Below are 15,707 nucleotides of genomic sequence, written 5' to 3' on the forward strand. Positions count from 1 at the left end.
ACACACACACACACACACACACACACACACACACACACACACACACAATGAAATACTACTCAGCCATAAAAAAGAATGAAATAATGCCATTTGTAGCAACATGCCTGGACCCAGAGATTATCATACTAAGTAAAGTAAGTCAGAAAGAGAAAGACAAATACAATATGATATCACTTGTATGTGGAATCTAAAATATGACACAAATGAACTTACTTACAAAACATAAACAGACTCACAGACATAGAAAACAAACTTATGCTTACCAAAGGGGGAAGCGGGTGGAGGAGTGATAAATTAGGGGTTTGGGATTAGCAGACACAAACTACTATATATAAAATAGATAAACAACAAGGTCCTACTGTATAGCACAGGGAACTATATTCAGTAACCTGTAATGAACCATAATGGAAAAGAATATGAAAAAGAATATATATATGTATAACTGAATCACTTTGCCGTATATCAGAAACTAACACAACACTGTAAATCAACTATACTTCAATTAAAAAAGAAAGGAAGAGGGACTTCCCTGGCGGTCCAGTGGTTAAGACTCCGTGCTTCCAATGCAGGGGTTGTGGGTTTGATCCCTGGTTTGGGAACTAAGATCCCACATGCTGCGTGGCGTGGCCAAAAAATTTACAAAAAAAAAAAAAAAGAGAGAGAAGGAAGAAAAAGAGAGAAAGAGGACAGAAATTCTTTGGAAGAATCTTTACTATTAACCTGTTTACTTGGTTATATGTAAAGACATATTTACATATATATGTATATATTTATATATATTTACACATATACATATATATTTTTATATATATATTTGAAGCCCAAGAAGCTCTCACAATTATTATTCCTAGCTGTGCGATGCTGGTGGAGATGCAGGGATATGAGCACTCACATTCACTGCTACTGGAACACAATTTACAGTGGCAGATAGGGAATGTGCCTGGCATATATCGATTCTTGAAAAAAGGGTAAAACAACAAGGTCTCTACAAAATTGTAAAATAAAGATCCAATAAATAGGTGTTCCAAATCTTTCTGTGCTCAACAGCCACCTATTTCTAGCTCCCCAAAAGTCTTTGGAAGGGAAAAATTAGAGCAGAATGAAGGGAATCACTCATATCTCCTCCACCTACCACCATGTAAATACTTGAAAATGTCACTGACTTGTTAAAAAAAATTTTTTTTACTTCTAATTTATCTCTCCCCGCACCTCCCCGCCCCATCCCCTTTGGTAAGCATAAGTTTGTTTTCTAAGTCTGTGAGTCTATTTCTGTTTTGTAAATAATTCATTTGTATCATTTTTTTAGATTCCACATGTGATACCATATTAAAAAAATTTTATTACCAAGTATGTAATATATAACAGGCACTATGCTAGATGGTAGAGATTTAAAAATAATTTTTGAAACTGCTGCATCTTCAAAGAGGTCACATATCTGATGAGGAAGAAAGGCCTGAAAACTGACAAGTACAATATCTTTTTGATACGAGCTATAATAAGGACTATGGAGGACACTGAAATGGTACCGAACAAATTGGTAAGGGGACAGAGGTCACGGAAAAAGAGTTGGCTCCTGAACTAAAGAAATGGAGGTGGGATGGAGAAGGGCTCCAGCCAGAACAACAGGATCAGCACTTAAAAAAGCAGGCAGAAGTGGGAAAAATGCATGTTGAAAGAAATGCAAATAAAATGGCTAAGCTCAGCGCAGGGAATACACGGAAGGAAAGAGCAGATGAGGCTGGAGTGCTAACAAACAGCATTATCATGGGTGCTCTTTATGCCTTGGGACTCTGCCAATCACTTCCAGCCCATTCTAACCCCTACCTGAGAAGCCCAAGTAAACTGCAGGAAGAAAGTGGGCCAAAGGATTCCAGCCGCCTCCTTTCCCTATTAAAAAACACGATGCTGGAGTGGAGCAATAGTGGCAACAGTGCAAAATTAAGCAAGGCTGGCCCCCGAATTCATATTTTAGGCCTCTGCCTAAAAATACAGAAGTACATATTTGCAAAACTTCTGCTGTTTTGAATACATGAATATACCAGACACGTAACTTTTATAAATACCAAATGCAACTATTTCACACCTACACCCAAAGAAGTATTCTCACTGGAATATCAATAATATCAATAATCTTTAACCTCCATTAGCCAGTGGACTTAAAACTAATGAGTTTACAACAATTTTACTGAAGAGTACATCCATGTAATATGCTGGTCTCCAATTTTAAGATTCTTGAGGACAGAGACCACATCTTATTTATTTCTGAATCCCTACCTTTCTCCTCCTACCACCAGCACCTAATAACACTTTGCTTATACACAGGAGACTCCAATAAATATTTATTATATTATGCAGCAATACCATGCATTTGTTAACACAGCTAAACAACATTTGAATTCAGAAAGAGTTTACATACTGGGCTTGGGAATTTCATGAGCAAGGGTACTAACAGTGTTTGCACAGGACCCTCTGGTTGTTGAAAACCTCCATATACATTCTCTTGTTTAATTCTTGCAGTTACCCAACGGAATAGGCATTCCTTTCCTCCCAGTAAACAGAGGAAACAGAAGAAATTAAGTGACGTGCCCAAGGTCACATGGCTAGTGACAGACCAAAGACTCTGAAACCCAGGTGTCCTCACTCACAGGCCACTGTTCTTTCCATGACAACCTTTAGTCTATCAAAAATATTTACATATTGAGGACATATTTGCCAAGCAAGGTACTGACATGCTGGGAAATAAAACAGTGAACAAACCTTATGAAACTTACAGTCCAGGAAGGGGGAAAAGACCTTTAATAATAATTATAAATAATTACAAGTGTGCAAAGACAACCAGAGAACCTAACCTTGAGGGCTGTTAAAGAAAATTTTTTAAAAACTTCACTGACATTTGTTAAAGATGGTAAGGCAGATTTTATTCAGGAACAATGAGGTAGATATAGGGACTACTGCAATGGGATTTTACAGTATGGGAGAGAGACGGAGTTCAACTCCAAATACAGCATGGGCAAGAAGGAATGTATAACGAAGAAGCAGGGTGTGGGGGTGAGTGGATAGAAAAATGACTAAGAGGAAATATCAGGGGGGAAAGGGGACGGGGCGGGGGGTGTTGTGTTTCTGGTTAAACTGACCTAACAGGATTCTTTTTTTTTTAATAAATTTATTTATTTTATTTATTTACTTTTGGCTGCTTTGGGTTGTCATTGCTGTGCGCGGGCTTTCTCTAGTTGCAGGGAGCGGGGGCTACTCTTTGTTGCGGTGCGCGGGCTTCTCATTGCGGTGGCTTCTCTTGTTGCCAAGCACGGGCTCTAGGCACACAGGCTTCAGTAGTTGTGGCACGTGGGCTCAGTAGTTGTGGCTCGCGGGCTCTAGAGCGCAGGCTCAGCAGTTGCGGTGCACAGGCTTAGTTGCTCCGCAGAATGTGGGATCTTCCATGACCAGGGCTCAAACCCGTGTCCCCTGCACTCACAGGCAGATTCTTAACCACTGCGCCACCAGGGAAGCCCCTGACGTAACAGGATTCTTGCTGAAGACAGGCAGGGGTGATCCATACATCACCTGAGGGATGGTGGCGGAGGAGGAAGCTGATCAGATGTTGATGGTGGTAGGGGATTGTGGTTAACCTGACTAGCAGGGTTCTTGCTAAAACTAGACTTTACAAGGAAGTGCACAGATGGACCTATTAGAATTCAAGACCTGACCAAAGTTTGGCCAGGCAAAGAATCTTTGTCAGGGCCTCAGAGTCTCTCAAAGACAGAGGTAGTATTATACTGAATCCCAAGGATTTTTTTTTCTCCTTTACCTTACTTTGAATTACTTAACTCAATACACAGGCATCCATCGACTTACTATTGTCTAAAGCTTCTAAAACTTGAAGGTGCTCTTTAAAGGAAGGGATCTTATTAAAATGCATTCTATTTCAAGGATTGGAGTCTGAAATCTTGCATTTCTAACATGCTCCTAAGTGACGCCAAAGTTCCTCACTTTAAGTGTCTAAAGTAGACTTCTCAAGGGTTATAGTTATGGGAGTTCCCTCATGACCTAGTGGTTAGGATTCTATGCTTTCACTGCCATGGCCAGGGTTCAATGCCTGGTCGGGGAACTGAGATCCCACAAGCCATGCAGTGTGGCCAAAAAGAATTCAGAAATAAACATATTTTAAGTTTAAAAAAAAAGAGTTATAGTTATGCATAGTTATGATCTCCTCAGTCCTGGGGGTGGCCTTCTGTCACCAGAGGGTCAAAAGTAGCCTTTAGTCCCAACGGTGCTAAATAAAATGACAGTGATACTTTCTTAATACTGAATGAGAAAAAAAAAAAAAGGTAAAGATATCTCTAGAACCTACAGTTATCACATGACAATACATTCCCAACAGCTTATAAACATGCTACCATTTGAGCAAAAGCTAAAATTTTTTCCCCGTTTTTATTTATTTATTTATAACATCTTTATTGGAATATAATTGCTTTACAATGTTGTGTTAGTTTCTGCTGTATAACAAAGTGAATCAACTATACATATACATATATCCCCATATCCCCTCCCTCTTGGGTCTCCGTCCCACCCTCCCTATCCCATCCCTCTGGTGGTCACAAAGCACCGAGCTGATCTCCCTGTGCTATGCGGCTGCTCCTCACTAGCTATCTATTTTACATTTGGTAGTGTATGTATGTCCATGCCACTCTCTCACTTTGTCCCAGCTTACCCTTCCCCCTCCCTGTGTCCTCAAGTCCATTCTCTACATCTGCGTCTTTATTCCTGTCCTGCCCCTAGGTTCATCAGTACTATTTTTTTTTTTAGATCCCATACATATGTGTCAGCATGTGGTATTTGTTTTTCTCTTTCTGACTTACTTCACTCTGTATGACACACTCTAGGTCCACCCACCTCACTACAAATAACTCAATTTCATTCCTTTTTATGGCTGAGTAATATTCCATTGTATATATGTGCCACATCTTCTTTATCCATTCATGTGTTGATGGACACTTGGGTTGCTTCCATGCCCTGGCTATTGTAAACAGTGCTGCAATGAACATTGTGGTACATGACTCTTTTTGAATTATGGTTTTCTCAGGGTATATGCCCAGGAGTGGGATTGCTGGGTCATATGGTAGTTCTATTTTTAGTTTTTTAAAGAACCTCCATACTGTTCTCCATAGTGGCTGTATCAATTTACATTCCCACCAACAGTGCAAGAGGGTTCCCTTTTCTCCACATCCTCTCCAGCATTGTTTCTAGATTTTTGATGATGGCCATTCTGACTGGTGTGAGGTGATACCTCCTTGTAGTTTTGATTTGCATTTCTCTAATGATTAGTGATGTTGAGCATCTTTCATGTGTTTGTTGGCAATCTGTATATCTTCTTTGGAGGAATGTCTATTTAGGTCTTCTGCCCATTTTTGGATTGGGTTGTTTGTTTTTTTGTTATTGAGCTGCATGAACTGCTTGTAAATTTTGGAGATTAATCCTTTGTCAGTTGCTTCATTTGCAAATATTTTCTCCCATTCTGAGGGCTGTCTTTTCATCTTGTTTATGGTTTCCTTTGCTGTGCAAAAGCTTTTAAGTTTCATAAGGTCCCATTTGTTTATTTTTGTTTTTATTTCCATTTCTCTAGGAGGTGGGTCAAAAAGGATCTTGCTGTGATTTGTGTCACAGAGTGTTCTGCCTATGTTTTCCTCTAAGAGTTTTATAGTGTCTGGCCTTACATTTAGGTCTTTAATCCATTTTGAGTTTATTTTTGTGCATGGTGTTAGGAAAGGTTCTAATTTAATTCTTTTACATGCAGCTGTCAAGTGTTCCCAGAACCACTTACTGAAGAGGCTGTCTTTTCTCCATTGTATATTCTTACCTCCTTTATCAAAGATAAGGTGGCCAGGGCTTGCCTGGTGGCACAATGGTTGAGAGTCCACCTGCCAATGCAGGGGATGTGGGTTCGTGCCCCAGTCCGGGAAGATCCCACATGCCATGGAGTGGCTGGGCCCGTGAGCCATGGCCACTGAGCCTGCGCTTCCAGAGCCTGTGCTCTGCAACGTAAGAGGCCACAACAGTGAGAGGCCCACATACCGCAAAAAAAAAAAAAAAAAAAAGATAAGGTGACCATATGTCCATGGGTTTACCTCTGGGCTTTCTACCCTGTTCCACTGATCTATATGTCTGTTTTTGTGCCAGTACCATACTGTATTGATTACTGTAGCTTTGTAGTATAGTCTGAAGTCAGGGAGCCTGATTCCTCCAGCTCCGTTTTTCTTTCTCAAGATTGGCAAAAGCTAAAATTAATACAGCTCAATTGAGGAACATTTTGGTTCCCAAATGTCTAGCCACTTAGAATTGTACTTTTTGGTATAGTTTGGCTCTAACTACAATCTGAAAATTTTTTTTTTAATTTCAGTTCTTGATAACTTGCCAATTCCCAAATTAAAAATTGACAAGGTTAACAAAGGACTGATTAAAAGCTTGAACATTCTGACAAATAAGACCCCTTTGGGAGTCCTTAACAATAGAGAGGAAACACAAGCATCAGTCCTCAAAACAATGCTGTGTTCCAGTTGAGACTTCAGTTTTGACAAATCGGTGTTATTCACTGACTCAAAAGTACAATTTCTAAGAGTTGAAAATAAGAGAACCAGTTGAACATTTGGCAGGGTGTGGGGAAGGGTTAGGGAGAATGGAACCAGGCATACGTGAGTACAACCTATAACCAACAGGGAGTTTTTAAACAAAGAGCTATTTCATTAGTTAAATCTAATGCTACAGGGCACCAGCAAACAAACAGATTCTCTAAAGAGAAGGTCATGCTGCTGCCCATCTGTGTGGAACATGATCTGGGCATCGAGATACCAGAAAAGTTGCCATAAAAGACTTTTACCCCTACTGTTTCCACTTTATTCTGTGTTTATAATGAATACTAAGAAATTATTTAAGTTAAACCATTAACTATTTCTACAAAGAAACACACAAAAATTAACACCCAATACTATAACTACTGAACTATTCTCATCAAATTTCAATTTGATAACAACAAGAGAACTTAGGGAAAAAAATAAAACAATAGTAGCAATAAAATAAGATTCAGTCTTTCCATTACAAATATTAATAAGGCTGCTTGACTATGAGGTACTTAGACTATTATCCAAATAATGTTTGTTTACCTTCAAACTCCTGCTTTTAAGTCCTAACTTCAGAAAATCAAAGTAGCACCAATACATATGATAATAAAGCTACAGAAATTGGCTATGATTTAGTAATCAGAAATGATGACTATGTTTATAAAAAATAATAACAGCTACAAGCAACCATCACACTGTTGAGATATTGACAATGAACTAGATATCACTGCTGCACATTGAGCTAGGCCTTTTACGTTCAGGATATCTAATCCTCCCCAACATCTCTGAGGTATTGGTCCTAAACACAGGGAAAAAATTAGATTACTATCACACTCATACCACACATAGTGGAGTCTGAGACTACTTTCATCCTTAATATGGCAGAAGGAGGGGTCCACACATGCTCAGGAGAGGAGTAATGGTGGCTGGATGACAGCTGGAGGCCAAGCCACATGGAAGGTGGCCAGGCAGAGTTAGAAGAATAGCTATATTTACAGAGGTCTGAACAAATAAGTATATTGAGGATAATGGGAGCAAGGTTTCTCACTGACAAAGGAGAAAGTGAAAAATACATAAATGGATAAGACTAGGATGAACCCTGTGCTCAGAATTGCAGGAATTAGTGTGAACTCATTGGGTATATATGGATAGATATAGAATAAAATATTTGGATGTAAATTTGTATGGGTATGTATTTTCTAGCATTGTCCAATGAGAGGGCCTGGGAAGAGCCAAACATATGTAGTAATAAGCACACCTATCACCTAAATTCTGGTTTCCAAATACTATTCATCACTGGCCAGAACCAAGGCCCTTAGAGAAATGGCCAGTTCCAGGACTGAGGCAGAGAAAGTATAAGATAAACCTGGGGGACTTCCCTGGTGGCGCAGTGGTTAAGAATCTGCCTGCCAATGCAGGGAACACGGGTTCGAGCCCTGGTCTGGGAAGATCTCACATGCTGTGGAGCAACTAAGTCCCTGCACCACAACTACTGAGCCTGTACTCTAGAGCCCGCGAGCCACAACTACTAAGCCCATCATCCACAACCATTGAGCCTGTGTGCCACAACTACTGAAGCCCACGCGCCTAGAGCCTGTGCTCCGCAACAAGAGAAGTTACCACATGAGAAGCCTGTGCACCACAACGAAGAGTAGCCCCTGCTCGCTTTAACTAGAAAAAGCCCACACACAGCAACAAAGACCCAATGCAGCCAAAAATAAATTAATTAAATAAATAAATTTTTAAAAAAAAGATAAACCTGGAATATCTGATTGTGCCGGAAAGTAACGGAGTACTCAGAAAAAGACAGGAACAAATCAAAGGGACACAGAAGCCAGCCTGAACAGGACTCCAACTAGCTAAAACTGAGACAATTTGAGCACCAAGATAAATAATGATTACAGATTATAACTCATTAAATAAAATAGGAACCCATGAGTTCACACATACTAAAAAAAAAATTAAATGGGAAGAATAAGTGACCCCTTACAGTAAAAATGTCAAATAATAAATATAAAAGCAATGACAGAATTAGAATATTGGCAAGCATCATAGTAGTAATACAGAGAAGAAATATCAATGAACACTCAAACTAGTAGGTGAAAATGGAAGGATAGTTACATAATCTCAAAATAGCGCCCGACAAAATATTAATCACAAAAAGAAAAAATATGTAATAACTTTATACTGGACAATCTTTATAGACACTTTCATCAAAAGAATCACCTCCAACAATGGACAAACATACATTATGTGCACCTGATAAGATGCTGTAAGAAAAACATGTATCACACCTGTGATACTTGTGCCTCAAATGCACAACCAGGTCTCACCACAAGGAAACATCAGACAAACTCAAACTGAGAGATATTCTACAAAATGACTGGCCTGTAGTCCTCAAAGATATAAAAATCCTGAAAGTCAAGGAAAAACTAAGGTAATGTTTCAGTTTGAAGAAGGCAGCACAAAACTGGGTATGATACATGATTCCTGACTGGATCCTTTTGCTGAGGATGACATTATTGGAGCAACTAATGAAACTAAATGGGTTCTCTGGATAAGGAATATATGGGAGTTCTTTGTGCTATTCTTTGCAGCTTTTCTAAAAATTTGAAAATGTTTCAAAATAAAACTTAAAAATCACTTCTGCAAATGAACAGGTTTCACAGCTACACTTTAATTAAGCATGCTATAAACGATGGCCTTAAGTTAGTTAATTGATACAAAACAAAAATGGAAGTTACACCCCTGAAACTAATGTTATACATCAATTATATCTCAATCTTTTAAAAAATGGAATGTTGGAAGAAAGGAGAGTTTAAAACTTCTCTATAGACTTAACATTCCTAATAGGTACCATTTTTCTTGAAGTAACACAAGTATTCTGCTTCAATACCTCCTAGTCAAATATACACTTGAAGACAAGTACTACATGTGCTTTCATATATCAGAAACTCCAAAGATACAAAAACTCTTCAAGTACATCAAGGAAAAAAAGTCGTTAATGGTAAAAGTAATCACATAGTAATTATTTTGCACTCTGTAATGTAAAACAAAAGCAATCCTGTATCAGATGGTAAGAGTAAACTAAGGACAGCCAAGTATTGATATTTGCAATTCCCAAAACTATAATTCTGAAAAGATGACCATACTTACTTCAACTCCCTCCCCCCCACCCCCGAAAAAGCGTAACTTATTAAATTGGTTGGTCAGATAACAAAACTGCAAAGATAATACTTGGTCAACAGCCACTCAAAGTGATGCTGTAGAAGTATACTGACATAAAAAATTCACAAGTGAAAAACCTGGTCTATGGACAGTAGGGATCCATTTGTGTATTTTTACATATGTACAAACAAAAACGTGACAGAAAAGATTGGGAAGTGATATCACAAAATACAATAGTTATCTCTGAAGGTGTGATTATGAGAGATTTTTATTTTCTTCCTTTTCTTAAAAGTATTTTGTGATTACTCCAACATGTGTATTATTCTTTCTTTTTTTTTTAAACATCTTTATTGGAGTATAATTGCTTTACATTGTTGTTAGTTGCCGTTGTATAACAAAGTGAATCAACTAGTATTATTCTTACACTAAAAATAAAAGTCAAAAATAATCTTAAAGTATTATTTAAATTTAAAGGTTTCTATTTTCTCTTCCACCATTATATTCCTGATGACCCTTAGAAAGCAGTCCTCACAGTATGAGATATTAATACCTGGTCATGAAAGACTTCTCTTAAAAACAAGGCCTATATGAATACCACCTTTTTATATAATTTTATCAATTAGATATAAGGTAATATGAGGTAGGTTCTCTGGATCTAGACTGCCAGGATTCAAATCCCAGCGACCCCACTGACTAGCTACATAATTTGAACAAATTATTTAACATCTCTTTGCCAGTTTCTTCATCTGTAAAAATGGGGCTCCTGCTAGTTATTAAATTGGGTTACTTATCTAAAGCATTTGGTGTCCGGCACATGGTAAGCACTTAGCAGGCTATTTTTATTATTAATTTCTTTTACAGGTGAGGATATTGAAGCACTAAAATCAGTTGAATCATCTGCCTGAAAACAAAGATGCTGGTATGGGGGGCGGGGTGGGGGGAGGTGTTTGGAGGAAAGAAGGAGGTAAGAGAGAAGAGAGAAGTAGAAGAAGGAGACAGAGAGAGACATATAAACACAGCTAAACCCCTGTGTCCCCTTTCCCAAATTGCTATTCTTCTGAAAACACAAATGGCAGCTGTCTAGCATAATGTTCAAGAAATATTTCCTTCCTTTCCCAACCTCTTTGTTTCTTCCTATACAGAAACAGACCTGGTTTATATTCATTCTCATTCCTAAACCACCTTCCTACAAACTTCTGTTTTAAAGTTAACTATATTTGTTCTAACTCTGTTCCAACCAAGCAGTCTTACATTAGGAAATTACACCTTGGTTTTTTCCTAGTCAAATGTTTCTGTGGAATTCCATGTCAGAAGAGACCTGCAATCTAAAAATGCTAGAAACATAGAGAACACTCTATATATTTTTTGAATGACTGTTAAGAACTCACTCTGATCCTAAATCTCCCTCAATTTTATATGCATAAAATGTCAGGAGAGGAAAAACCCTAAGTCAAGAGACCTGTGTTCCAATTCTACCCAGGCCAATAATTAGGCCAGTAACGTGAGGTTGGTGATTTTGCCACTTTAGCAAAAAAGAGAGGAGTAAGCTGTGTTACTGATAGACCCCATCTAGCTCCCAAATTCTACAGCCTCTTGAACAAACCTGAAAATGGAGAATTCACAGGCAATTTCATGCCCCCATGATGTTTCCTCTAACTGAAATCTCCCATTTCCCCTTACCCTTTTAGAGAACTCTTGTTATACCTTCCATTAACTATCCATCACTTCTTCCATGAAATCTTCCCCCTGCTCAAATAGAACACAATGCTCTGTATTCTTTGGACCCCTATGCTTGTATTGCGTCTATTACAGATGACTGTTTATACACTGTCTACCATTTCTAGAGTCTCACATCTTGCACAATGCCTAGCACACAGAAGGTACTATGGATGTGTTTAAAGATTTGAGTCTATAAAGTTAAATTAGGTTCCTGTGAAGTTTTTGTATGCACTATCTGGGAGTTTAGCTTAATCTGAAGACACACACAGGCCAATATGCAGCACAACCAAAGGTTTGTCCCAGTTAGAATCAAAGCAGTGCAAATTTATTCTGAACCAGTGCCTACGCCAGTGCCTGCACAATGAATGATGCTTTTTATTTTGTTTTGCTTTTTGCAGTACACGGGGCTCTCACTGTTGTGGCCTCTCCCGCTGCGGAGCACAGGCTCCGGACACGCAGGCTCAGCAGCCATGGCTCACGGGCCCAGCTGCTCCACGGCATGTGGGATCTTCCCGGACCAGGGCACGAACCTGTGTCCCCTGCATCGGCAGGCGGACTCTCAACCACTGCGCCACCAGGGAAGCCCTGAATGATGTTTTTTAAATCAATAATTCTTTTCTTCTATCTTAAAGCCCTCAAGAGTTATGAGTCATCAACTTCATAACCCTATCTCACATTGCCCTTATTTTTGCAGTTTCATCCACTTATAGCCGCTTTACAAATAAGCTTCCAAGAACCGGAGAGAAATATTTGTATTTAACTCCTAAACTGCAACTCTTATTTTCTCTGCTTATCTGTTGGTACAGAAATAATATTCAGGAAATTATACCAAATAATAGATAATAACCAAAACTTTGTTCTTTCACTTCTGGTAATAATTATTTCTACTTACGAGGTGTTCACTTCAGATTTTAAACTATCAGTGGACAAAAATCAAAACCAAAAATATTAGATTAACTTTTTTGGACTGTCAAGCAGCACACGGGCAAAATATCTTGAGAATTTATTAACTGCTACGTGTGACCTGACTGAAAAATTGTGTTCCAAATAGTACAAACCCTCTAATGTGCTATCTTCATTAGTTATGGCAAGATTCTTCTTATGCAGCTAATATGCTTCAGGATAATGAACTTATCCATTACATTTCTGTAATTATTACTGAGCCATGGAAAAGCAGGATACTATTGTATTTATATTCAGAAAATACCACCCAAACCTTGTCTATCCCCTAGTTTCAGCCAATTATGGTTCTTCCCTGCTTCAAACAATTTTAGCTATGAGTTCCAAGAGACAAAGGCCCATCAGAAGCAGTCAAGGACATATCTACATTGCTATTTCAAAGACAGCTTTTAAATTCTTGAAGAAATCAAAAAACAGCAATGCAAAAAATACTCAAGATGAGACGTTTCAAGTGGAGATGCTTGGCTATCTTGATTCAAACTAAAATAGGAAGCAAAGACGTTTATGAAATCACTCAGTCCTCTCATCTAGTACTACCTATCTGACAAACTCAGAATCAACTTCTAGGATGAGCCTAAGAAAGAGGTTTCATAAGCTCAAATGTGTTAGGCAGGTTGACACAAGCCAGGCACCCCCTGTGCATATTAGAAATATTAGCAAGTCCACCTGCCGGTTAGCCTCTGTGATGGCTCAGTTTTGCTTAAACACCCTAAAAAGGATTAACATTCTAGATATAAGCTTGTGAAAATAAGGGTTAATTAAATTCTCAGGATTCAGGTGCCAATGTGATGACGAAAAATTATGGGAGGTGGGGAAAGAAGAAAATCTTTAAATGCTAATTTTCTCCACAACGGTAAAGGAGCATATGGGGTGGGTTTCAATCTCCGAGTTTTTATTAGCTTTCTAACCACAGATTAAACAGAGGTGAATCACAGCGAAGCCTTCAAAAGAGTAATTCCCCAGGTTGTAAGGTCCTGTTTTCGGAGGACCTGAGGCTTGTCTGCTGCCACCATACTCCCATCCGGCCACCCCACCTTTCTGCCCATCCCCCTCAACTCGTCTGCAATAAACGATAATGACGAGCACTAAATGTGACGTTGAGTTGGCATTTACAAATGATTTGCAAAACAACTCTCTAATCAACCCAGGGCACACTACCCAGACCCTATATGGTGGTTGTCTAAAAAGATAGAGCCCATACTCTTCAGGGTAGCACACTGGGAGGAGGGGCACCTCGGGAAAGCAAGGCGCTCCAGTCCCCAAGACCCCAGGCTGTCACCAGAGGATCCTGACGCGCAAGCAGCCGCGTTGTGTTAAATCCACAAGACTTGTCACCCCAACTTCCCACTCCTAAAACCTAAGTGGGGTATGAAAAGGGTCCTAGGGTGACGGAAGGAAGTAGAAGCTCTATCTTCTGTGCTTGGGATACAGAAATAAAAGCAATGAACAGGGGAGACGGAGGCAGACGACCGGGCACGCGTCGGATACGGGTCCTGCGCAAGAGTGGGAGGTATCTATATAGAGCGTGCAAACAAACAAACGCAAGAGAAGAGCAAGAGGAAAGGTTGGGGTGATGGAGAAATGCGGACGCAGGCATGGGGGTGTGTCGGGACTTGGGGTCCGGGGAGAAAGAGCCTCCTTGGGGGCCGGAGGATTCCCCGCCTGCTCGAAGCTGGCCGGGGAGGCGGCGGCGGTCAGGCAACGCGAGCATTCGGGGCAGGTTCCCCTAGACCTGGTGGGTGGGAACGCCCGGGTCAAGCAGCTAGGGGCAAAGCTGGGAGAAGGGTGGGGGACCCGCGGCCCAGGTCTCCTGAACAAAGCCGGTGCGCGCTGGGCCTGGCTACTCACAACAAGAAGCTCATGTCGGCCGTGGCGTGGGCTGCGTCCTCGGCGGTCGCGAGGCCTCGGGGTGGCGGCGACGTCGGCGGCCAGGCAAGGAGAAGAAGGAGGAGGAGGAGAGGATGAGGAGGCGGGGAGCGCCGGCTGCTCGGCGGCCGCAACTTGTTCGGCTTTGCTAGTTCCAATGGCTGGCAGAGGGTGCGGAAGTGGGAAGCGCAAGGCTTGAATCACTCAGTGGGAGGAGAAGCAAAAAGGGGCGGAGAAAGGGCCACTCGCCTCCTCCACAGAGAACAACCACCGCGACCGCAGCGCTGCTCCCCCACCACTTCGTCTCCAGCCCCTCGCTGCCCCTACCCCGTGAGCTCTCGCGAGAGCGGCGCGCGCCCACCCTGCCCCTCCCGTTGCGACCCAGGGTCCCCTACTTTCTGGACACCTTTGCAGCCCCGGGCCACGCCCCGCAAGTGTGCTGGGGCCACCCGTTTGGTCGAGGCCAGTCCACCCGGTTGGGGGTCGTGGCAGAGCGCTCCGAGCTGCTTAGCTGGGTTTCAGCGGTCAGGAAGGAAATTGGCTGCAACTCTGGGATGTCAGAGTCCTGCAGTGAGGGATGGAATTGCCACCAGAGTTCTGCCCACTGTGAGTGCCCAGATGAAATGTTATGGAGTCTCTCTACTACGTATGTAAAAACAGGAGTGAGTTTCATCTGGTTGGAATGGTTTGGGTGTGGTTCCGCCAGAAGAGAGGAAAGGATCTAAATGGGCTTTCAAGGCCCCTGTCGTCTTATGGGCATGTTTTAAACCCTAAACAAGGAGATGGTTAGGGTCCATCACTGTCTGAACAGGCAAGTGAGGCTGTCAGCAGCAGCTGGGAAAACTGCTGTGGTGACATATCCAAGTTATATGGAGCAAATAGATTATAAAGCCTTGCCCTGGGCCCCTTAACTATGTGAAATGCAAGTCCTTCTATAAGGGGGTACTGAATTCTTTCTAGCTTCTAAAATGTTTTGTGCATCAGAGTGCTCAGTGGCTATAATGGACTTGAGCCCCATAAATGCTTAATCAGCGTTGCCACCAGCCCACCACAGCATTATCGATTTGGGTACCGATTTATTTTACGAAGAGATGTCCATCTTCTTTACTCACAACACCCGTCAAATCTACAAGTAACTTTTTCAAAGAATCTTAACAAAATTTAAATTCTGTGCAGCTAGTAACCCACCTTGGGCTAATAGACTTGAAGGAGGTGCCAATATGAAATGTGTTCTGTTGAGTTTATGTACTATTAGTTTGGCATGTCAGTAAATCAAACCATTTTTTAAAACAAGAAAATATTGAAGTGTTGATACTATCTCAGGAACAGCAGAGGTCACTGGAATAATTTGAAAAGACTTAAGGCTCCAAAGGTGCTGGAAAG

General features: G+C 40.8%; 1 protein-coding gene across 1 annotated transcript in view; it reads right to left on the reverse strand.

Annotated features, from left to right (window-relative positions):
* The window catches only part of MOB1B (MOB kinase activator 1B), a 54,160-nt gene extending 39,658 nt beyond the window's left edge, over positions 1–14,502 (reverse strand). The window contains exon 1 of the mRNA XM_029235660.1: positions 14,307–14,502. Coding sequence (XP_029091493.1) covers positions 14,307–14,320 — 14 coding nt within the window. The 5' untranslated portion in view covers positions 14,321–14,502. The remainder of the gene's footprint in view (positions 1–14,306) is intronic.
* Positions 14,503–15,707: the final 1,205 nt, after the last annotated feature.

Source organism: Monodon monoceros, unplaced genomic scaffold (assembly GCF_005190385.1).
Source record: "Monodon monoceros isolate NGI ecotype Baffin Bay Population unplaced genomic scaffold, NGI_Narwhal_1 Super_Scaffold_20, whole genome shotgun sequence".
In the NCBI taxonomy this organism is placed as follows: domain Eukaryota; kingdom Metazoa; phylum Chordata; class Mammalia; order Artiodactyla; family Monodontidae; genus Monodon; species Monodon monoceros.